The following is a 25,682-nucleotide window of genomic DNA, read 5'->3' on the forward strand; positions in this document are numbered from 1 at the left end:
TATATATATATACTCCCTATACCCTATATATATACTCCCTATACCCTATATATATACTCCCTATACCCTATATATATACTCCCTATACCATATTTATATACTCCCTATACCCTATATATATACTCCCTATACCCTATATATATACTCTCTATACCCTATATATATATATATATATACTCCCTATACCCTATATATATACTCCCTATACCCTATATATATACTCCCTATACCCTATATATATACTCTCTATACCCTATATATATACTCTCTATACCCTATATATATACTCTCTATACCCTATATATATATATATATATACTCCCTATACCCTATATATATACTCCCTATACCCTATATATATATATACTACCTATACCCTATATATATATACTCCCTATACCCTATATATATACTCCCTATACCCTATATATATACTCCCTATACCCTATATATATACTCCCTATACCCTATATATATATATACTACCTATACCCTATATATATATACTCCCTATACCATATTTATATACTCCCTATACCCTATATATATACTCCCTATACCCTATATATATACTCTCTATACCCTATATATATATATATATATACTCCCTATACCCTATATATATACTCCCTATACCCTATATATATATATACTACCTATACCCTATATATATATACTCCCTATACCCTATATATATACTCCCTATACCCTATATATATACTCCCTATACCCTATATATATACTCCCTATACCCTATATATATACTCTCTATACCCTATATATATATATATATATACTCCCTATACCCTATATATATACTCCCTATACCCTATATATATACTCCCTATACCCTATATATATACTCCCTATACCCTATATATATACTCTCTATACCCTATATATATATATATATATACTCCCTATACCCTATATATATACTCCATATACCCTATATATATATATATATATACTACCTATACCATATTTATATACTCCCTATACCCTATATATATATACTCCCTATACCCTATATATATACTCTCTATACCCTATATATATATATATATATACTCCCTATACCCTATATATATATACTCCCTATACCCTATATATATACTCTCTATACCCTATATATATATATATATATACTCCCTATACCCTATATATATACTCCCTTTACCCTATATATATACTCATACTACCTATGCCCTATATATATACTACCTATACCATATAGATATATACTCCCTTTACCCTATATATATACTCCCTATACATTTTTAAGTAATTAATTAGCATTTTATTGCATGACATAAGTATTTCATCCAGGTGGTGAAGGCATGAAACAACATCTCCACTTCGCTGATCCTCAACACTGGGGCCCCACAAGGGTGTGTGCTCAGCCCCCTCCTGTTCTCCCTGTTCACCCATGACCGCGTGGCCATGCACACCTCCAACTCAATCATCAAGTTTGCAGTCGACACAACAGTAGTGGGCTTACCAACAACAACGAGACATAGGGATAATGTGAGGGCACTCGGAGTGTGGTGTCGGGGAAAAAACCTCTCCCTCAACGTCAAAGGAGATGATCGTGGACTTCAGGAAACAGCAGAGGGAGCACCCCCCTATCCACATCGACGGGACAGCAGTGAAGAAGTTGTAAAGTTTTACGTTTTTTGGCGTACACATCACGGAAAAACTGAAATAGTCCACCCACGCAACAGCACCTCTTCAACCTCAGGGGGCTGAAGAAATTTGGCTTGTCACCTAAAACTTCCACAAACTTCTACAGATGCACAATCAAGAGCATCCTGCTGGGCTGTATCACCGCCTGGTACAGTAACTGCACCGCCCACAACCGCAGGGCTCTCCAGAGGGTAGTGAGGTCTGCACAACGCATCACCGGGGGCAAACTACCTGCCCTCCAGGACACCTACACCACCCGATGTCACAGGAAGGCCAAAAAGATCATCAAGGACAACACCCACCCGAGCTACTACCTGTTCACCCCACTACCATCCAGAATGTGAGGTCAGTACAGGTGCATCAAAGCTGGGACTGAGACTGAAAAACCGTGGAACAGCAATCACTAACACAGAGAGGCTGCTGCCAACATACAGACTTAAAATCATTGGCCACTTTAACAAAAAAATGGATCACTAGTCACCTTGATAATGCCACTTTGAGAATGTTTATATATCTTGCATTACTCATCTCATACGTATATATTGTATTTTATACCATCTATTTTATCTTGTCTTTGTCGCTCGGTCATCACTCATCCACATATTAATATGTATATATTCTTATTCCAATCCTTTACTTAGATTGTGTGTATAGGGTATATGTTGTGAAATTGTTACATATTACTTGTTAGATATTGCTGCACTGTCGGAACTAGAAGCACAAGCATTTCGCTACACTCGCAATGACATCTGCTAACCATGTGTATGTGACCCTTAATAACATGTGATTTGATTTGATTTGAATGGAAATCTTAAAGCTACAGCATACAATGACATTGTAGACAATTCTGTGCTTTCAAAATTGTGGAAACAGTTTGGGGAAGGCCCTTTTCCTGTTTCAGCATGACAATGCCCCTAAACGCAAAGCGAGGTCTATACAGAAATGGTTTCTCGAAGTCGGTGTGGAAGAACTTGACTGGCCTGCACAGAGCCCTGACCTCAACCTCACCGAACACCTTTGGGATGAATTGGAACGCCGACGTCATGTCGTGTAGCAGTAGGGTATAGCAGGTACGTCTTACTGAGATAGTTTATTAGAAAAACACAGTAGGCGTATTTCCCATGTGACCTCGCTAAGGCATCTTGGTAACTCAAAATAATCTACCCCATCTACACTGTACCATAATCACGCATATAAGCTCCTTTGCATATTGCACAATGTACAAGCATGCATGATATGTGCACAAAACAGCTTGCTGTTATTCTAGAATAAAGGACACTCCTACGATATTGCCTAACCTAGATGTTTTATATTCACAACAGCAAGAATGAAGACGAGGGAATGAATTAATAGACAAACGTAAGAATGCATGTCTCTATCCTGTAAGGGGTAATCTCGGATAAAACCAAGATGATTTTCCCACCACTATTTGATACTGGCTGGGGAAAGGCGGAGAAGTGACCACAAATGTAAAGGACAGCCATGGGAAATACAGTCCACTCTCCCCTGCTTTCCCCAGCCATGAGATACAGTCCACTCTCCCTGCTTTCCCCAGCCATGGGAGATACAGTCCACTCTCCCCTGCTTTCCCCAGCCATGAGATACAGTCCACTCTCCCTGCTTTCCCCAGCCATGGGAGATACAGTCCACTCTCCCCTGCTTTCCCCAGCCATGGGAGATACAGTCCACTCTCCCCTGCTTTCCCCAGCCATGAGAGATACAGTCCACTCTCCCTGCTTTCCCCAGCCATGGGGGAGATACAGTCCACTCTCCCCTGCTTTCCCCAGCCATGGGAGATACAGTCCACTCTCCCCTGCTTTCCCCAGCCATGGGAGATACAGTCCACTCTCCCTGCTTTCACCAGCCATGGGAGATACAGTGCACTCTCCCTGCTTTCACCAGCCATGGGAGATACAGTCCACTCTCCCTGCTTTCCCCAGCCATGGGAGATACAGTCCACTCTCCCTGCTTTCCCCAGCCATGGGAGATACAGTCCACTCTCCCCTGCTTTCCCCAGCCATGGGAGATACAGTCCACTCTCCCCTGCTTTCCCCAGCCATGGGAAATACAGTCCACTCTCCCTGCTTTCACCAGCCATGGGAGATACAGTCCACTCTCCCTGCTTTCCCCAGCCATGGGAGATACAGTCCACTCTCCCCTGCTTTCCCCAGCCATGGGAGATACAGTCCACTCTCCCTGCTTTCACCAGCCATGGGAGATACAGTCCACTCTCCCTGCTTTCAACAGCCATGGGAGATACAGTCCACTCTCCCTGCTTTCCCCAGCCATGGGAGATACAGTCCACTCTCCCTGCTTTCCCCAGCCATGGGAGATACAGTCCACTCTCCCTGCTTTCCCCAGCCATGGGAGATACAGTCCACTCTCACTGCTTTCCCCAGCCATGGGAGATACAGTCCACTCTCACTGCTTTCCCCAGCCATGGGAGATACAGTCCACTCTCCCCTGCTTTCCCCAGCCATGGGAGATACAGTCCACTCTCCCTGCTTTCCCCAGCCATGGGAGATACAGTCCACTCTCCCCGGCTGAATGGACAGGCCTCTTCACCCCCTGCTGCCTGGACAGGCCTCTTCACCCCCTGTTGACTGGACAGGCCTCTTCACCCCCTGCTGCCTGGACAGGCCTCTCCACCCCCTGCTGCCTGGACAGGCCTCTTCACTCCCTGCTGCCTGGACAGGCCTCTTCACCCCCTGCTGCCTGGACAGGCCTCTTCACCCCCTGCTGCCTGGACAGGCCTCTTCACCCCCTGCTGACTGGACAGGCCTCTTCACCCCCTGCTGCTTGGACAAGCCTCTTCACCCCCTGCTGCCTGGACAGGCCTCTTCACCCCCTGCTGACTGGACAGGCCTCTTCACCCCCTGCTGACTGGCGCTGAGCGAGGAGCTGAGAGGCAGCAAGAGATTGAGCCATCAGAAGTTATGTCTGTGAAAGGCCTCCGTTACAGTACAGTGAAAGGCCTCTATTACAGGACAGTGAAAGGCCTCCGTTACAGTACAGTGAAAGGCCTCTATTACAGGACAGTGAAAGGCCTCTATTACAGGACAGTGAAAGGCCTCTATTACAGGACAGTGAAAGGCCTCTATTACAGGACAGTGAAAGGACTCTATTACAGGACAGTGAAAGGCCTCCGTTACAGGACAGTGAAAGGCCTCCATTACAGGACAGTGAAAGGCCTCTATTACAGGACAGTGAAAGGCCTCTATTACAGTACAGTGAAAGGCCTCTATTACAGGACAGTGAAAGGCCTCTATTACAGGACAGTGAAAGGCCTCTATTACAGTACAGTGAAAGGCCTCTATTACAGGACAGTGAAAGGCCTCTATTACAGTACAGTGAAAGGCCTCTATTACAGGACAGTGAAAGGCCTCTATTACAGGACAGTGAAAGGCCTCTATTACAGTACAGTGAAAGGCCTCTATTACAGTACAGTGAAAGGCCTCTATTACAGGACAGTGAAAGGCCTCTATTACAGTACAGTGAAAGGCCTCTATTACAGTACAGTGAAAGGCCTCTATTACAGTACAGTGAAAGGCCTCTATTACAGTACAGTGAAAGGCCTCTATTACAGGACAGTGAAAGATCTCTATTACAGTACAGTGAAAGGCCTCTATTACAGGACAGTGAAAGATCTCTATTACAGGACAGTGAAAGGCCTCTATTACAGGAGAGTGAAAGGCCTCTATTACAGGACAGTGAAAGGCCTCTATTACAGGACAGTGAAAGGACTCTATTACAGGACAGTGAAAGGCCTCCGTTACAGGACAGTGAAAGGCCTCCATTGCAGGACAGTGAAAGGCCTTTATTACAGTACAGTGAAAGGCCTCTATTACAGGACAGTGAAAGGCCTCCGTTACAGGACAGTGAAAGGCCTCCATTGCAGGACAGTGAAAGGCCTTTATTACAGTACAGTGAAAGGCCTCTATTACAGGACAGTGAAAGGCCTCTATTACAGGACAGTGAAAGGCCTCTATTACAGGACAGTGAAAGGCCTCTATTACAGGACAGTGAAAGGCCTCTATTACAGGACAGTGAAAGGCCTCTATTACAGGACAGTGAAAGGCCTCTATTACAGGACAGTGAAAGGCCTCTATTACAGGACAGTGAAAGGCCTCTATTACAGTACAGTAGAAGGCCTCTATTACAGTACAGTGAAAGGCCTCTATTTCAGGACAGTGAAAGGCCTCTATTACAGTACAGTGAAAGGCCTCTATTACAGGACAGTGAAAGGCCTCTATTACAGGACAGTGAAAGGCCTCTATTACAGGACAGTGAAAGGCCTCTATTACAGTACAGTGAAAGGCCTCCATTACAGGACAGTGAAAGGCCTCTGTTACAGGACAGTGAAAGGCCTCTATTACAGTACAGTGAAAGGCCTCCGTTACAGGACAGTGAAAGGCCTCTATTACAGGACAGTGAAAGGCCTCTATTACAGGACAGTGAAAGGCCTCTATTACAGGACAGTGAAAGGCCTCTATTACAGTACAGTGAAAGGCCTCTATTAGAGGACAGTGAAAGGCCTCTTTTACAGGACAGTGAAAGGCCTCTATTACAGGACAGTGAAAGGCCTCTATTACAGGACAGTGAAAGGCCTCTATTACAGGACAGTGAAAGGCCTCTATTACAGGACAGTGAAATGTGTCTTTTATACTGAATCAAGGACTTCCTCGCCGCCCAGCCCAAAAATCAGACACATTTTTACCTAAAAAACGCTAATACGATTATTTTAAAAAGTGTGTCTTAGGCTTAATAAGTGTGGAAATTGGCCTGTCACATAAGGCGTGACAGGGGTGGTAAATGATATGATTACAGAAGCAAAGCCTCAACCAGGCCTCAGCCTTTGTTTCTTTACACGTCGTAATCTGCCCAAATAGATATGACAGAGACAACTACATTAGAATTGACAAAAAGTAGAGCAAATTAATACGACAGAGGAAACATTATTGTGTCATTATGATAATAATAAGCTTACAAAGATTATATGTCCCAGGAGATGTTCTCTTTCATTACAGTGTTAACCCGTGAAAATAGTTCTTCTTCCACTTCCTCTCCTCTAACCGAGGACTGTTTCTTCCTCTCCTCTAACCGAGGACTGTCTCTTCCTCTCCTCTTCCTCTCCTCTAACCGAGGACTGTCTCTTCCTCTCCTCTAACCGAGGACTGTCTCTTCCTCTCCTCTTCCTCTCCTCTAACCGAGGACTGTCTCTTCCTCTCCTCTTCTTCTCCTCTAACCGAGGACTGTCTCTTCCTCTCCTCTTCCTCTCCTCTAACCGAGGACTGTCTCTTCCTCTCCTCTTCCTCTCCTCTAACCGAGGACTGTCTCTTCCTCTCCTCTTCCTCTCCTCTAACCGAGGACTGTCTCTTCCTCTCCTCTTCCTCTCCTCTAACCGAGGACTGTCTCTTCCTCTCCTATTCCTCTCCTATTCATCTCCCTCTCCTCTAACTGAGGACTGTCTCTTCCTCTCCTCTTCCTCTCCTCGTCCTCTCCTCTAACTGAGGACTGAATCTTCCTCTCCTCTTCCTCTCCTCTTCCTCTCCTCTAACCGAGGACTGTCTCTTCCTCTCCTCTTCCTCTCCTATTCATCTCCCTCTCCTCTAACTGAGGACTGTCTCTTCCTCTCCTCTTCTTCTCCTATTCATCTTCCTCTCCTCTAACCGAGGACTGTCTCTTCCTCTCCTCTTCCTCTCCTCTAACCGAGGACTGTCTCTTCCTCTCCTCTAACCGAGGACTGTCTCTTCCTCTCCCCTTCCTCTCCTCTAACCGAGGACTGTCTCTTCCTCTCCTCTTCCTCTCCTCTAACCAAGGACTGGCTCTTCCTCTCCTCTTCCTCTCCTATTCATCTTCCTCTCCTCTTCCTCTCCTCTAACCGAGGACTGTCTCTTCCTCTCCTCTAACCGAGGACTGTCTCTTCCTCTCCTCTTCCTCTCCTCTAACCGAGGACTGTCTCTTCCTCTCCTCTTCCTCTCCTCTAACCAAGGACTGGCTCTTCCTCTCCTCTTCCTCTCCTATTCATCTTCCTCTCCTCTTCCTCTCCTCTAACCGAGGACTGTCTCTTCCTCTCCTGTCCTCTAACCATGTGTTTGATGTATTGGATACCATTCTACTAATTCCACTCCAGCTATTACCACGAGCCCGTCCTCCCCAATTAAGGTGCCACCAACCTCCTTTGGTGTGTAGGCCTCGTGTTGTCTGGCTGGCCTGAAGGAAGCCTGTAGGACCACTAGATGGAGTCAGATCCTTCCGAAGGAGCTTTGGAGACATGGTGGGTAGAGGAGAGGCTATAAGGACACTTCTGCCCTGTAAAACGACTAACCAAAATCTAAAACGGACTCTTACCTTAACCCTAACCCTAACCTTAACCTAATTTTAATTTTAATTCCTAAATTAAATATGGTTTTGTCCTTAAAGCCTTTTCCGGTGGAGACGTGATGGGAACGTGGAGTGAAGCGGGACCAGTCTATTAACAGCTCTGAGGTAAAGCACTGGCAATAAGAGTGCAGTAACAGTGAAGCAGGTGTCTACCCTGAGACCTTGGTGATTCACAGACACACAGAGGATACATCTAATATACATATTTATGTATTTTACTTGATATTTGTTTAAGATTACGTCTCCTTCTAATGCTGAGGTAGAACGGCCGAAGCCTGCTCCCAATCCCAGCTCAGAAGGAAACTTAATTCAGCAAAGACGTGTTATACATACTGACATTGGAATATTTCAACCAGAGACTGAGGATATAATTTATTTCATCACATAAACTCGTAGAAGAATTTTCCAGCTCTTGTGATAAATTACCAAACTGGTCCTTTTCCCTGAACAGAGAGCTTGGAGAGCAGGCAGAGAGAGGGCCTTGTGTATGATACCCCTATTATATTACCAGGGTCCCAGGATCACAGGACGTACAGGATCACAGGACGTACAGGAACACAGGACGTCCAGGATCACAGGACGTACAGGAACACAGGACGTACAGGATCACAGGACGTACAGGATCACAGGACGTACAGGAACACAGGACGTCCAGGATCACAGGACGTACAGGAACACAGGACGTCCAGGATCACAGGACGTCCAGGATCACAGGACGTACAGGATCACAGGACGTACAGGATCACAGGACGTACAGGATCACAGGACGTCCAGGAACACAGGACGTACAGGAACACAGGACGTCCAGGATCACAGGACGTCCAGGATCACAGGACGTCCAGGATCACAGGACGTCCAGGAACACAGGACGTCCAGGATCACAGGACGTCCAGGATCACAGGACGTACAGGATCACAGGACGTCCAGGATCACAGGACGTCCAGGATCACAGGACGTACAGGAACATGATAGAACAGACAGAGTGGTGTTACAATGCAGTACTTCTCTAATGGAAAGACACCCAGCCCCCTGACTCCAGTCTAACACACGCAGCTCCTGTCAGTCCCCTGACTCTAGACTAACACACACAGCTCTTGTCAGCCCCATTACTCCAGTCTAACACACACAGCTCCTGTCAGCCCCCTGACTCCAGTCAAACACACACAGTTCCTGTCAGCCCCCTGACTCCAATCTAACACACACAGCTTTTACCCTGTCAGCCCCCTGACTCCAGTCTAACACACACAGCTCCTGTCAGCCCCCTGACTCCAATCTAACACACACAGCTCCTGTCAGCCCCCTGACTCCAATCTAACACACACAGCTTTTACCCTGTCAGCCCCCTGACTCCAGTCTAACACACACAGCTCCTGTCAGCCCCCTGACTCCAGTCTAACACACACAGCTTTTACCCTGTCAGTCCCCTGACTCCAGTCTAACACACACAGCTCCTGTCAGCCCCCTGACTCCAGTCTAACACACACAGCTCCTGTCAGCCCCCTGACTCCAGTCTAACACACACAGCTCTTACCCTGTCAGCCCCCTGACTCCAATCTAACACACACAGCTCCTGTCAGCCCCCTGACTCCAGGCTAACACACACACAGCTCCTGTCAGTCCCCTGACTCCAGACTAACACACACACAGCTCCTGTCAGTCCCCTGACTCCAGACTAACACACACACAGCTCCTGTCAGTCCCATGACTCCAGACTAAAACACACACAGTTCCTGTCAGCCCCCTGACTCCAGTCTAACACACACACAAAAAAAACCTCCCGAAAGTTTAAAACATTGTTCTTGATAGAGATCTCTAAGGCGAATTACACCATTTAGCACGTAGCAGTTGTGTCAGGTAATTGAGTCAAGCTGCAGAGTGAATACATGTATAAAATGTGTCATGACGGTAAATAGTGTATTGTGTTTCAGAGGCTTACATTTCACTTGGTATGAATATTCATAGTTGACACTGATTGAAAGACATTAAACAACCGGCTGGTTGTTCCTCTTCCCGTAACAAGGCCAAGCCTCGGCAGATTCCTGGGTGGCAGACAGGAAAGGAAAAGCTTCCCGTAACAAGGCCAAGCCTCGGCAGATTCCTGGGTGGCAGACAGGAAAGGAAAAGCTTCCCGTAACAAGGCCAAGCCTCGGCAGATTCCTGGGTGGCAGACAGGAAAGGAAAAGCTTCCCGAAACAAAGACTGAGGAAATGTAATGCCTAATCCTCTCCTCTCCTCTCCTCTCCTCTCCTCTCCTCTCCTCTCCTCTCCTCTCCTCTCCTCTCCTCTCCTCTCCTCTCCTCTCCTCTCCCCCTCTCCTCTCCTCTCCTCTCCTCTCCTCTCCTCTCCCTCCTCTCCTCTCCTCTCCTCTCCTCTCCTCTCCCCCCTCTCCTCTCCTCTCCTCTCCTCTCCTCTCCTCTCCTCTCCTCTCCTCTCCTCTCCTCTCCTCTCCCCCTCTCCTCTCCTCTCCTCTCCTCTCCTCTCCTCTCCCCCTCTCCTCTCCTCTCCTCTCCTCTCCTCTCCTCTCCTCTCCTCTCCTCTCCTCTCCTCTCCTCTCCCCCTCTCCTCTCCTCTCCTCTCCTCTCCTCTCCTCTCCTCTCCTCTCCTCTCCTCTCCTCTCCTCTCCTCTCCTCTCCTCTCCCTCTCCTCTCCTCTCCTCTCCTCTCCTCTCCTCTCCTCTCCTCTACCTCTCCTCTCCTCTCCTCTCCTCTCCTCTACCTCTCCTCTTCCTCTCCTCTTCCTCTCCTCTCCTCTCCTCTCCTCTCCTCTCCTCTCCTCTCCTCTCCTCTCCTCTCGTCTCGTCTCGTCTCCTCTCCTCCACCTCTCCTCCTCTTGGAATCAGTGTAATTAAAAATATATATATTTAATGAAAAAAACAACATATAAAGACAAAAAACAATAGACAACTCAACATGTACATTTTCCCAGAATAACCTCACTGACCCACATGTTCTCATCCCCTCACAAAAACACGTATCTGATCTGCGGGACATCTCCAGCGCTTCCTGCCTTACTGCTTCCAACGTCACTGTACCGATATGTGCAGTACATGACACAGTGGAAGCGGGAAGTTTACATACACCTTAGCCAAATACATTTAAACTCAGTTTTTAACCATTCCTGACATTTAATCCTAGTAAAAATTCCCTGTCTTAGGTCAGTTAGGATCACCACTTTATTTTAAGAATGTGAAATGTCAGAATAATAGTAGAGAGAATGATTTATTTCAGCTTTTATTTCTTTCATCACATTCCCAGTTGGTCAGAAGCTTACAACTCAATTAGTATTTGCTAGCATTGCCTTTAAATTGTTTAACTTGGGTCAAACGTTTTGGGTAGCCTTCCACAAGCTTCACACAATAAATTGGATGAATTTTGGCCCATTCCTGCTGACAGAGCTGGTGTAACTGAGTCAGGTTTGTAGGCCTCCTTGCTCGCACACGCTTTTTCAGTTCTGCCCACAGATTTTCTATAGGATTGAGTTCAGGGCTTTGTGATGGCCACTCCAATACCATGACTTTGTTGTCCAAGCCATTTTGCCACAACTTTGGAAGTATGCTTGGGGTCATTGTCCATTTGTTAGACCCATTTGCGACCAAGCTTTAACTTCCTGACTAATGTCTTGAGATGTTGCTTCCATATATCCACATAATTTTCCTGCCTCATGTTGCCATCTATTATGTGAAGTGCACCAGACCGTCCTGCAGCAAAGCACCCCCACAACATGATGCTGCCACCCCTGTGCTTCACGGTTGGGATTGTGTTCTTCGGCTTGCAAGCCTCCTCCTTTTTCCTCCAAACATAACGATGGTCATTATGACCAAACAGTTCTATTTTTGTTTCATCAGACCAGAGGACATTTCTCCAAAAAGTACGATCTTTGTCCCCATGTGCAGTTGCAAACCGTAGTCTGGCTTTTTTATGGCGGTTTTGGAGCAGTGGCTTCTTCCTTGCTGAGCGGCATTTCAGGTTATGTCGATATAGGACTCATTTTACTGTGGAATACAAATACTTTTGTACCTGTTTCCTCCAGCATCTTTACAAGGTTCCTTTGCTGTTGTTCTGGGATTGATTTGCACTTTTCGCACCAAAGTACATTCATCTCTAGGAGACAGAACGCATCTCCTTCCTGAGTGGTATGACGGCTGCGTGGTCCCATGGTGTTTATACTTGCGTACTATTGTTTGAACAGATGAACGTGGTACCTTCAGGCGTTTGGAAATTGCTCCCAAGGATGAACCAGACTTGTGGAGGTCTACAATTTTTTTCTGAGGTCTTGGCTGATTTCTTTTGATTTTCCCATGATGTCAAGCAAAGAGACACTGGGTTTGAAGGTAGGCCTTGAAATACATCCACAGGTACACCTCCAATTGACTCAAATGATGTCAATTAGCCTATCAGAAGCTTCTAAAGCCATGACATTTTCCAAGCTATTTAAAGGCACAGTCAACTTAGTGTGTGTAAACTTCTGACCCACTGGAATTGTGATACAGTGAATTATAAGTGAAATCATCTGTCTGTAAACAATTGTTGGATAAAGGACTTGTGTCATGCACAAAGTAGATGTCCTAACTGACTTGCCAAAACTATAGTTTGTTAACAAGAAATGTGGTGTGGTTGAAAAACGAGTTTTAATGACTCCAACCTCAGTGGATGTAAACTTCCAACTTCAACTGTATCTATATTTTGTTGTATGATGTTTCTCCATAACCAGCATCTTGATTCTAGTTGTTAGTGTGTGTGTGTGTGTGTGTGTGTGTGTGTGTGTGTGTGTGTGTGTGTGTGTGTGTGTGTGTGTGTGTGTGTGTGTGTGTGTGTGTGTGTGTGTGTGTGTGTGTGTGTGTGTGTGTGTGTGTGTGTGTGTGTGTGTGTGTGTGTGTGTTCGTGGTGTTTTTAGTTGTATCTTTCATGGTTCTTCAGTGAGGAAATAACCCAACATTCTAGTGTCTTATTGTTTAGAGACACCCGCGTTGATTAACCCTTGTTCAAGTGTTTGTTGTTCACCCAAAGGTTGCGGGTCTGATGGACACACAACATTATTGTGTGTTTAAAACAATACAGCATAACAATTTACGTAAAACTACTTAATGTTTAGATGTTGATTTATATCAATTTTCTTGCACTTGATGCATGTGGTCTGTGTCTTCCTGTCCTTCTTGGGTCCACACACATTGCAGCGCTTCTTGTTGTTGCTACCGGCTGCAATCTACCATGATGAAAACACTTAGTTCAGGAATTTTACTAACATCTCACATATATAGTTACAGCAGGCCAAGGTAGGAGAGTCACACACACTCACATGCAACATCATCACTCACGCTGACTTCCGGAATTGGAGTTGTTGGTTCTGTGGGTCGGGCGGATGGGGCACCAGCATCCTACTCCTGAATCCTCCTCACCATGGCTGCAGAAGCTGGGGTCCTTGGGATACGTTGCCTCCTCTGGATTTGAGGTCTTACCCATCTCTTGCCCAGCTCCTGGAGAAAGAGCCGTCTGCTCTGGAGCTTCCTTCTGTTCCAATCTGGGTTCAACGCCATCCAGATGACAAACGCGTTGCACGCCGAGATGTCCAAGGTCTTGAAGACTATAACAAGTGACCAGTGTAGGGTTCTTCTGGTCCTGGGGCTGGTTGCTGACAGGCTTGTCCTGGGGCTGGCTGCTGACTGGCTGGTCCTGGGGCTGGTTACTGACGGGCTGGTCCTGGGGCTGGTCCTGGGACTGACGAGCTGGTCCTTCTAGGGTTCTTCTGGTCCTGGGGCTGGTTGCTGACGGGCTGGTCCTGGGGCTGGTTGCTGACAGGCTGGTCCTGGGGCTGGTTGCTGACGGGCTGGTCCTGGGGCTGGTTGCTGACGGGCTGGTCCTGGGGCTGGTTGCTGACGGGCTGGTCCTGGGGCTGGTTGCTGACAGGCTGGTCCTGGGGCTGGTTGCTGACGGGCTGGTCCTGGTGCTGGTTGCTGACAGGCTGGTCCTGGGGCTGGTTGCTGACGGGCTGGTCCTGGTGCTGGTTGCTGACGGGCTGGTCCTGGTGCTGGCTGCTGAAGGGCTGGTCCTGGGGCTGGTTGCTGACGGGCTGGTCCTGGGGCTGGTTGCTGACGGGCTGGTCCTGGGGCTGGTTGCTGACGGGCTGGTCCTGGGGCTGGTTGCTGATGGGCTGGTCCTGGGGCTGGCTGAGGGTCAATCTCATCCTTTTCTTCCAACTCACTGATAGACCAAAATGACAGAGACATGATCCTCACATTCGGAAAATGTTTCATCTTCCCTTGAGAAAGGGACACTAGCTTCTCTCTGCAAAATAAAACATGAGGCCCTCTAAGCAGAGAAACGTTTTGCCATACTGATTGATTGTGGTGAGGAGCCACACAGGCAAAGCTATTTATTTCTTGCCCCGCCCCCAATTTGCACCTGGCTGGGGTAGAGTCTGGGAAAGTACAGAATGTTTTACAATGTATCTAAATAATGTATTGTAATAATGTATCTAAATAATGTATTGTAATAATGTATCTAAATAATGTATTGTAATAACATTGTGCAGGTTCCCGCAAGACATTGTGTAGTTTCACACACTACAACGGGTAAAGAGTGCGAGAAAAGCGGGAGACAGGCAGACAGGCAGACAGGCAGACAGGCAGGGAGACAGGGAGACAGGCAGACAGGCAGGGAGACAGGGAGACAGGCAGACAGGCAGGGAGACAGACAGGTTCTTGGTGCTATATTGAAACAGCAGGCCCAGGGAGGAGGAAGACAGAGTGAAGGCACACAGCAAACGTTTTTTGTTTAATTTTTACCTGTTTTCACCTACACACACACTTTTCCACACTTTTATCACCCTCGGCTCCAGAGGACCCCAACACCACATATGTAATATAAATGTGTATGGGGGTGCACAGTGTTCACTCAATGAAAATGTGTTATTTTGCATGTTCTTCAAAGAAAATTAGCCACGGCCAATAAGTCTCAAGAAATTATTTTTGTAAACATTGAAAATGGGTCCCACAAAACCCGAACACAATACAAGGGTTAAAATGGTCTGGTCTGGGCTCATAGAGAACATAATGAAATGGTCTGTTCTGGGCTCATAGAGAACGTAATGAAATGGTCTGGTCTGGGCTCATAGAGAACGTAATGAAATGGTCTGGTCTGGGCTCATAGAGAACGTATTGAAATGGTCTGGTCTGGGCTCATAGAGAACGTATTAAAATGGTCTGGTCTGGGCTCATAGAGAACGTAATGAAATGGTCTGGGCTCATAGAGAACGAACTGAAATGTTCTGGTCTGGCCTTGGATTTTCCCTGGCTGTTCCCCTCTTATATGTTGCCATACGGATTAGATGGTGGTTTGTCATGAGGTTAGATAATGTAAAGCTATTATTGTCATGTTGTCTTTGATCATGTCTTGTCCCTGTGCTTCCCTCTGCTGGTCTTATTAGGTTCTTTCTCTTTCTCTCTCTCTATCGTTCCGTTCATGCTCCCAGCTGTTTCTCATTCTCCCTACGACCTCATTTACTCTTTCACACCTGTCCCCTATTTTGCCCTCTGATTAGAGTCCCTATTTCTCCCTCTGTTTTCCGCTCCTGTCCTTGTCGGATTCTTGTTTGATGTTTGCAGTTTCTGTGTCCTTGTTCCGCCCTGTCGTGTTCTTTTGCCTTCTTCAGATGCTGCGTGTGAGCAGGTGTCTATGTCAGCTACGGTCTGTGCCTTCCTGAAGCGACCTGCAGTCTGTGGTCGCGTCTCCAGTCGTTCCTCTCTATTGACGAGAGGATTTCAGTTTCCTGTTTTGGATTACCATTGATTTATATCCAGGAGAATCATTATTTGTTTTATACTGGAATAAAGACTCTGTTACTATTACGTCGCTTTTGGGTCCTCATTCATCTGCATAACAGAAGAATCCGACCAAGATGGACCCAGCGACTACGGATTCTCTCAACACTGCCGTCAAGTTCCAGGGAGCAATGCTCGGCAGACACGAGCAGGAATTGTCTGCTGCTCGTCATGCCGTTGAGACCCTGGCCACTCAGGTCTCCGACCTGTCAGGACAGTTTCAGAGTCTTCGTCTCGTGCCACCAGCTACTTCCTGGTCTTCCGAGTCTCCGGAACCTAGGGTTAATAACCCACCATGTTACTCTGGGCAGCCCACTGAGTGTCGCTCCTTTCTCACCCAGTGTGATATTGTGTTCTCTCTCCAGCCCAACACATACTCAAGAGAGAGAGCTCGGATCGCTTACGTCATATCACTCCTTACTGGTCGGGCTCGGGAGTGGGGCACAGCTATCTGGGAGGCTAGGGCTGAGTGTTCTAACGTTTATCAGAACTTTAGAGAGGAGATGATACGGGTTTTTGATCGTTCAGTTTTTGGGAAGGAGGCTTCCAGGGCCCTGGCTTCCCTATGTCAAGGTGATCGATCCATAACGGATTACTCTATAGAGTTTCGCACTCTGGCTGCATCCAGTGACTGGAACGAGCCGGCGTTGCTCGCTCGTTTTCTGGAGGGACTCCACGCTGAGGTTAAGGATGAGATTCTCTCCCGGGAGGTTCCTTCCAGCGTGGACTCTTTGATTGCACTCGCCATCCGCATAGAACGACGGGTAGATCTTCGTCACCGAGCTCGTGAAAGAGAGCTCGCGTTAACGGTGTTTCCCCTCTCCGCATCTCAACCATCTCCTCCCACCGGCTCAGAGACTGAGCCCATGCAGCTGGGAGGTATTCGCATCTCGACTAAGGAGAGGGAACGGAGAATCACCAACCGCCTTTGCCTCTATTGCGGTTCTGCTGGACATTTTGTCATGTCATGTCCAGTAAAAGCCAGAGCTCATCAGTAAGCGGAGGGCTACTGGTGAGCGCTACTACTCAGGTCTCTCCATCAAGATCCTGTACTACCTTGTCGGTCCATCTACGCTGGACCGGTTCGGCTGCTTCCTGCAGTGCCTTGATAGACTCAGGGGCTGAGGGTTGTTTTATGGACGAAGCATGGGCTCGGAAACATGACATTCCCCTCAGACAGTTAGGGAAGCCCACGCCCATGTTCGCCTTAGATGGTAGTCTTCTCCCCAGTATCAGATGTGAGACACTACCTTTAACCCTCACAGTATCTGGTAACCACAGTGAGACCATTTCCTTTTTGATTTTTCGTTCACCTTTTACACCTGTTGTTTTGGGTCATCCCTGGCTAGTATGTCATAATCCTTCTATTAATTGGTCTAGTAATTCTATTCTATCCTGGAACGTTTCTTGTCATGTGAAGTGTTTAATGTCTGCTATCCCTCCTGTGTCTTCTGTCCCCTCTACTCAGGAGGAACCTGGTGATTTGACAGGAGTGCCGGAGGAATATCATGATCTGCGCACGGTCTTCAGTCGGTCCAGAGCCAGCTCCCTTCCTCCTCACCGGTCGTATGATTGTTGTATTGATCTCCTTCCGGGGACCACTCCCCCTCGGGGTAGACTATACTCTCTGTCGGCTCCCGAACGTAAGGCTCTCGAGGATTATCTGTCTGTTTCTCTCGACGCCGGTACCGTGGTGCCTTCTTCCTCTCCCGCCGGAGCGGGATTTTTCTTTGTTAAGAAGAAGGACGGTACTCTGCGCCCCTGCGTGGATTATCGAGGGCTGAATGACATAACGGTTAAGAATCGTTATCCGCTTCCCCTTATGTCGTCAGCCTTCGAGATTTTGCAGGGAGCCAGGTGCTTTACTAAGTTGGACCTTCGTAACGCTTACCATCTCGTACGCATCAGAGAGGGGGACGAGTGGAAAACGGCGTTTAACACTCCGTTAGGGCATTTTGAATACCGGGTTCTGCCGTTCGGTCTCGCTAATGCTCCAGCTGTCTTTCAGGCATTAGTTAATGATGTACTGAGAGACATGCTGAACATTTTTGTTTTCGTTTACCTTGACGATATCCTGATTTTTTCACCGTCACTCGAGATTCATGTTCAGCACGTTCGACGTGTACTCCAGCGCCTTTTAGAGAATTGTCTCTACGTGAAGGCTGAGAAGTGCGCCTTTCATGTCTCCTCTGTCACTTTTCTCGGTTCTGTTATTTCCGCTGAAGGCATTCAGATGGATCCCGCTAAGGTCCAGGCTGTCAGCGATTGGCCCGTCCCTAAGTCACGTGTCGAGTTGCAGCGTTTTCTCGGTTTCGCTAATTTCTATCGGCGTTTCATTCGTAATTTCGGTCAAGTGGCTGCCCCTCTCACCGCTCTGACTTCTGTCAAGACTTGCTTTAAGTGGTCCGGTTCCGCCCAGGGAGCTTTTGATCTCCTCAAGAAGCGTTTTACATCCGCTCCTATCCTTGTTACTCCTGACGTCACTAAACAATTCATTGTCGAGGTTGACGCTTCAGAGGTGGGCGTGGGAGCCATTCTGTCTCAGCGCTTCCAGTCTGACGATAAGGTCCATCCTTGCGCTTACTTTTCTCATCGCCTGTCGCCATCGGAACGCAACTATGATGTGGGTAACCGCGAACTGCTCGCCATCCGCTTAGCCATAGGCGAATGGCGACAGTGGTTGGAGGGGGCGACCGTCCCTTTTGTCGTTTGGACTGACCATAAGAACCTTGAGTACATCCGTTCGGCCAAACGACTTAATGCACGTCAAGCTCGTTGGTCGTTGTTTTTCGCTCGTTTCGAGTTCGTGATTTCCTATCGTCCGGGAAATAAGAACACCAAGCCTGATGCCTTATCCCGTCTCTTTAGTTCTTCTGTGGCTTCTACCGACCCCGAGGGGATTCTCCCTGAAGGGCGTGTTGTCGGGTTGACTGTCTGGGGAATTGAGAGACAGGTAAAGCAAGCACTCACTCACACTGCGTCGCCGCGCGCTTGTCCTAGTAACCTTCTGTTCGTTCCTGTCTCTACTCGTCTGGCTGTTCTTCAGTGGGCTCACTCTGCCAAGTTAGCTGGCCACCCCGGCGTTCGGGGTACGCTTGCTTCTATTCGCCAGCGGTTTTGGTGGCCTACTCAGGAGCGGGACACGCGTCGTTTCGTGGCTGCTTGTTCGGACTGCGCGCAGACTAAGTCAGGTAACTCTCCTCCTGCCGGTCGTCTCAGACCGCTTCCCATTCCTTCTCGACCATGGTCTCACATCGCCTTAGACTTTATTACCGGTCTGCCTTCGTCTGCGGGGAAGACTGTGATTCTTACGGTTATCGATAGGTTCTCTAAGGCGGCACATTTCATTCCCCTCGCTAAGCTTCCTTCCGCTAAGGAGACGGCACAAATCATCATTGAGAATGTGTTCAGAATTCATGGCCTCCCGTTAGACGCCGTTTCAGACAGAGGTCCGCAATTCACGTCACAGTTTTGGAGGGAGTTCTGTCGTTTGATTGGTGCTTCCGTCAGTCTCTCTTCCGGGTTTCATCCCCAGTCTAACGGTCAAGCAGAAAGGGCCAATCAGTCGATTGGTCGCATTTTACGCAGCCTTTCGTTTCGAAACCCTGCGTCTTGGGCAGAACAGCTCCCCTGGGCTGAGTACGCTCACAACTCGCTTCCTTCGTCTGCTACCGGGCTGTCCCCGTTTCAGAGTAGTCTTGGCTACCAGCCTCCTCTGTTCTCGTCCCAGCTCGCCGAGTCCAGCGTTCCCTCCGCTCAGGCTTTTGTCCAACGTTGTGAGCGCACCTGGAGGAGGGTCAGGTCTGCACTTTGCCGTTACAGGGCGCAGACTGTGAGAGCCGCCAATAAACGTAGGATTAAGAGTCCTAGGTATTGTCGCGGTCAGAGAGTGTGGCTTTCCACTCGTAACCTTCCTCTTACGACAGCTTCTCGCAAGTTGACTCCGCGGTTCATTGGTCCGTTCCGTGTCTCTCAGGTCGTCAATCCTGTCGCTGTGCGACTGCTTCTTCCGCGACATCTTCGTCGCGTCCACCCTGTCTTCCATGTCTCTTGTGTCAAGCCTTTTCTTCGCGCCCCCGTTCGTCTTCCCTCCCCCCCCCCCCCGTCCTTGTCGAGGGCGCTCCTATTTACAAGGTACGGAAGATCATGGACATGCGTTCTCGGGGACGTGGTCACCAGTACTTAGTGGATTGGGAGGGTTACGGTCCTGAGGAGAGGAGTTGGGTTCCATCTCGGGACGTGCTGGACCGTTCGTTGATCGATGATTTCCTTCGTTGCCGCCAGGGTTCCTCCTCGAGTGCGCCAGGAGGCGCTCGGTGAGTGGGGGGGTACTGTCATGTTGTCTTTGATCATGTCTTGTCCCTGTGCTTCCCTCTGCTGGTCTTATTAGGTTCTTTCTCTTTCTCTCTCTCTATCGTTCCGTTCATGCTCCCAGCTGTTTCTCATTCTCCCTACGACCTCATTTACTCTTTCACACCTGTCCCCTATTTTGCCCTCTGATTAGAGTCCCTATTTCTCCCTCTGTTTTCCGCTCCTGTCCTTGTCGGATTCTTGTTTGATGTTTGCAGTTTCTGTGTCCTTGTTCCGCCCTGTCGTGTTCTTTTGCCTTCTTCAGATGCTGCGTGTGAGCAGGTGTCTATGTCAGCTACGGTCTGTGCCTTCCTGAAGCGACCTGCAGTCTGTGGTCGCGTCTCCAGTCGTTCCTCTCTATTGACGAGAGGATTTCAGTTTCCTGTTTTGGATTACCATTGATTTATATCCAGGAGAATCATTATTTGTTTTATACTGGAATAAAGACTCTGTTACTATTACGTCGCTTTTGGGTCCTCATTCATCTGCATAACAATTATAGTGTTGAATGTAAAGCTATTATAGTGTTGAATGTAAAGCTATTATAGTGTTGAATGTAAAGCTATTATAGTGTTGAATGTAAAGCTATTAAAATGTTGAATGTAAAGCTATTAAAGTGTTGAATGTAAAGCTATTATAGTGTTGAATGTAAAGCTATTATAGTGTTGAATGTAAAGCTATTATAGTGTTGAATGTAAAGCTATTATAGTGTTGAATGTAAAGCTATTATAGTGTTGAATGTAAAGCTATTATAGTGTTGAATGTAAAGCTATTATAGTGTTGAATGTAAAGCTATTATAGTGTTGAATGTAAAGCTATTATAGTGTTGAATGTAAAGCTATTAAAGTGTTGAATGTAAAGCTATTATAGTGTTGAATGTAAAGCTATTAAAGTGTTGAATGTAAAGCTATTATAGTGTTTAATGTAAAGCTATTATAGTGTTGAATGTAAAGCTATTATAGTGTTGAATGTAAAGCTATTATAGTGTTGAATGTAAAGCTATTAAAGTGTTGAATGTAAAGCTATTATAGTGTTGAATGTAAAGCTATTAAAGTGTTGAATGTAAAGCTATTATAGTGTTGAATGTAAAGCTATTAAAGTGTTGAATGTAAAGCTATTATAGTGTTTAATGTAAAGCTATTATAGTGTTGAATGTAAAGCTATTATAGTGTTGAATGTAAAGCTATTATAGTGTTGAATGTAAAGCTATTAAAGTGTTGAATGTAAAGCTATTATAGTGTTGAATGTAAAGCTATTATAGTGTTGAATGTAAAGCTATTATAGTGTTGAATGTAAAGCTATTATAGTGTTGAATGTAAAGCTATTATAGTGTTGAATGTAAAGCTATTATAGTGTTGAATGTAAAGCTATTATAGTGTTGAATGTAAAGCTATTATAGTGTTGAATGTAAAGCTATTATAGTGTTGAATGTAAAGCTATTATAGTGTTGAATGTAAAGCTATTATAGTGTTGAATGTAAAGCTATTAAAGTGTTGAATGTAAAGCTATTATAGTGTTGAATGTAAAGCTATTGTAGTGTTGAATGTAAAGCTATTATAGTGTTGAATGTAAAGCTATTATAGTGTTGAATGTAAAGCTATTATAGTGTTGAATGTAAAGCTATTATAGTGTTGAATGTAAAGCTATTATAGTGTTGAATGTAAAGCTATTATAGTGTTGAATGTAAAGTTTTCAAGTGTTGAATGTAAAGCTATTATATTGTTGAATGTAAAGCTATTATAGTGTTGAATGTAAAGCTATTATAGTGTTGAATGTAAAGCTATTGTAGTGTTGAATGTAAAGCTATTATAGTGTTGAATGTAAAGCTATTATAGTGTTGAATGTAAAGCTATTATAGTGTTGAATGTAAAGCTATTATAGTGTTGAATGTAAAGCTATTATAGTGTTGAATGTAAAGCTATTATAGTGTTGAATGTAAAGCTATTGTAGTGTTGAATGTAAAGCTATTATAGTGTTGAATGTAAAGCTTTTATAGTGTTGAATGTAAAGCTATTATAGTGTTGAATGTAAAGCTATTATAGTGTTGAATGTAAAGCTATTATAGTGTTGAATGTAAAGCTATTATAGTGTTGAATGTAAAGCTATTATAGTGTTGAATGTAAAGCTATTATAGTGTTGAATGTAAAGCTATTATAGTGTTGAATGTAAAGCTATTATAGTGTTGAATGTAAAGCTATTATAGTGTTGAATGTAAAGCTATTATAGTGTTGAATGTAAAGCTATTATAGTGTTGAATGTAAAGCTATTATAGTGTTGAATGTAAAGCTATTATAGTGTTGAATGTAAAGCTATTATAGTGTTGAATGTAAAGCTATTATAGTGTTGAATGTAAAGCTATTATAGTGTTGAATGTAAAGCTATTATAGTGTTGAATGTAAAGCTATTATAGTGTTGAATGTAAAGCTATTATAGTGTTGAATGTAAAGCTATTAAAGTGTTGAATGTAAAGCTATTAAAGTGTTGAATGTAAAGCTATTAAAGTGTTGAATGTAAAGCTATTATAGTGTTGAATGTAAAGCTATTATAGTGTTGAATGTAAAGCTATTATAGTGTTGAATGTAAAGCTATTATAGTGTTGAATGTAAAGCATTTATAGTGTTGAATGTAAAGCTATTATAGTGTTGAATGTAACGCTATTATAATGTTGAATGTAAAGCTATTATAGTGTTGAATGTAAAGCTATTAAAGTGTTGAATGTAAAGCTATTAAAGTGTTGAATGTAAAGCTATTATAGTGTTGAATGTAAAGCTATTATAGTGTTGAATGTAAAGCTATTATAGTGTTGAATGTAAAGCTATTATAGTGTTGAATGTAAAGCATTTATAGTGTTGAATGTAAAGCTATTATAGTGTTGAATGTAACGCTATTATAATGTTGAATGTAAAGCTATTATAGTGTTGAATGTAAAGCTATTAAAGTGTTGAATGTAAAGCTATTAAAGTGTTGAATGTAAAGCTATTATAGTGTTGAATGTAAAGCTATTATAGTGTTGAATGTAAAGCTATTATAGTGTTGAATGTAAAGCTATTATAGTGTTGAATGTAAAGCTATTATAGCTCTGGATAAGAGCGTCTGCTAAATGACTTAAATGTAATGTAAATGTGTTGAATGTAAAGCTATTATAGTGTTGAATGTAAAGCTATTAAAGTGTTGAATGTAAAGCTATTAAAGTGTTGAATGTAAAGCTATTAAAGTGTTGAATGTAAAGCTATGATAGTGTTGAATGTAAAGCTATTAAAGTGTTGAATGTAAAGCTATTAAAGTGTTGAATGTAAAGCTATTATAGTGTTGAATGTAAAGCTATTATAGTGTTGAATGTAAAGCTATTATAGTGTTGAATGTAAAGCTATTATAGTGTTGAATGTAAAGCTATTATAGTGTTGAATGTAAAGCTATTATAGTGTTGAATGTAAAGCTATTATAGTGTTGAATGTAAAGCTATTATAGTGTTGAATGTAAAGCTATTATAGTGTTGAATGTAAAGCTATTATAGCTCTGGATAAGAGCGTCTGCTAAATGACTTAAATGTAATGTAAATGTGTTGAATGTAAAGCTATTATAGTGTTGAATGTAAAGCTATTAAAGTGTTGAATGTAAAGCTATTAAAGTGTTGAATGTAAAGCTATTAAAGTGTTGAATGTAAAGCTATTATAGTGTTGAATGTAAAGCTATTAAAGTGTTGAATGTAAAGCTATTATAGTGTTGAATGTAAAGCATTTATAGTGTTGAATGTAAAGCTATTATAGTGTTGAATGTAAAGCTATTATAATGTTGAATGTAAAGCTATTATAGTGTTGAATGTAAAGCTATTAAAGTGTTGAATGTAAAGCTATTAAAGTGTTGAATGTAAAGATATTATAGTGTTGAATGTAAAGCTATTATAGTGTTGAATGTAAAGCTATTATAGTGTTGAATGTAAAGCTATTATAGTGTTGAATGTAAAGCTATTATAGTGTTGAATGTAAAGATATTATAGTGTTGAATGTAAAGCTATTATAGTGTTGAATGTAAATCAGGTGTTTCCATTATTTTGAACTTTTTGTTGTAGCTCTGGGTCCTCTCCAGCACAGCTCTCTCTCTCTCTCTCTCTCTCTCTCTCTCTCTCTCTCTCTCTCTCTCTCTCTCTCTCTCTCTCTCTCTCTCTCTCTCTCTCTCTCTCTCTCTCTCTCTCTCTCTCTCTCTCTCTCTCTCTCTCTCTTTGTCTCTCTTCTCTCTCTCTCTCCCCTTCTCTCTCTCTCTTTGTCTCTCTTCTCTCTCTATCTCCCCTTCTCTCTCTCTCTCGCTCTCTCCCTCCCTCCCCCTCTATCTATCCTTCCCTCTGTCTCCTACTGTTGTGTTGACAACAGACAGACAAGGCCAGGCACTCTGCAAATCAACTGTGGAAGCACTTCAAGGCCTCAGGTCAAGTTTGTGTATAACAGCTGAAATTCCATCGCGTCCGAGTCTCTCTCTTTTGTCACGTTTCTTTTGTCATGTCTCTCTCTCTCGCTCCCGCTCTCTCTCGCTCTCGCTCTCTCCCTCTCTCTCTCTCTCGCTCTCCTTATCTCTCTTGCTCTCTCTCTGTCCCTTCTCTCTGTCCCTTCTCTCTCTCTCTCTCTCCCCCTCTCTCTCTCCTTCTCTCTCTCTCTCTCTCTCTCCCTCCAACTCTCTCTCTTTCTTTCCCGGCCGTCTCTAATGTTTCCACAGAAAGAGAAGAGGGGCTCAACCGCCTCACAATACAGTCAATAATGACCCCATCCTCACCCCCCCCCCCCACCCTCCGCACCCCCACCCTCCCTCTCCCTTCCTCAACGTGTCCTGAGCAACTTTCTCCAAACTCCTTTCTCTAGGCTCTTGTGAAGCGATGAAAGAGAAACTAACCAGCATGTCAGGAGAACTCAGCTGCCTAGCAACGGGGCCACAGTTGAACTGTGCTTTGCTTCAGGTCTTGAGTAATGGAAATTGACAACGTTAAGCCCAGTCACAAGTGTTGTTTGTCACCTCTTAAATGCAAAAGAACACTACATTGTTTTGACCAAAGTATTGGGCATGATTGATGTCTTAGAGCCACAATGACATCATTCATTTCCTCCTTGTGTTTCTGATGGGATTGATGTCATATCTTTTCATGGTTTAGGGTTTAGGGTTTAGGGTTTAGGGTTTAGGGTTTAGGGTTAATATTTAATGTTCTGGAGGAGCATGAACACGCCTTTCTGTGAGCAGACGACAGCGAGAGGACGGGAGAGGAGAGGAGAGGAGAGGAGAGGAGAGGAGAGGAGAGGAGAGGAGAGGAGAGGAGAGGAGAGGAGAGGGTTGCAGAATTCTTGGAACTGGTTAAGTTGAATCATCCTGCCTCCATCTCATCCAGAAATAATTTAGGAAGAATCTTTGCCCTTTTAAGATCCACTATGTCCTGCCACAATACCCCGAGAAGGAACCAAAGGAG

The 25,682-nt window shown here is 44.9% G+C and overlaps 1 protein-coding gene across 1 annotated transcript in view; it reads left to right on the top strand.

Annotated features, from left to right (window-relative positions):
* The first annotated feature begins 8,557 nt into the window (after positions 1–8,557).
* Positions 8,558–25,682, top strand: part of LOC139531416 (uncharacterized protein FLJ40521-like) — a 67,673-nt gene continuing 50,548 nt past the window's right edge. The window contains exon 1 of the mRNA XM_071327864.1: positions 8,558–9,025. Within this exon, the coding sequence (XP_071183965.1) occupies positions 8,558–9,025 (468 nt within the window). The remainder of the gene's footprint in view (positions 9,026–25,682) is intronic.

The sequence above is a fragment of the Salvelinus alpinus genome, chromosome 10 (assembly GCF_045679555.1).
Source record: "Salvelinus alpinus chromosome 10, SLU_Salpinus.1, whole genome shotgun sequence".
Lineage (NCBI taxonomy): Eukaryota > Metazoa > Chordata > Actinopteri > Salmoniformes > Salmonidae > Salvelinus > Salvelinus alpinus.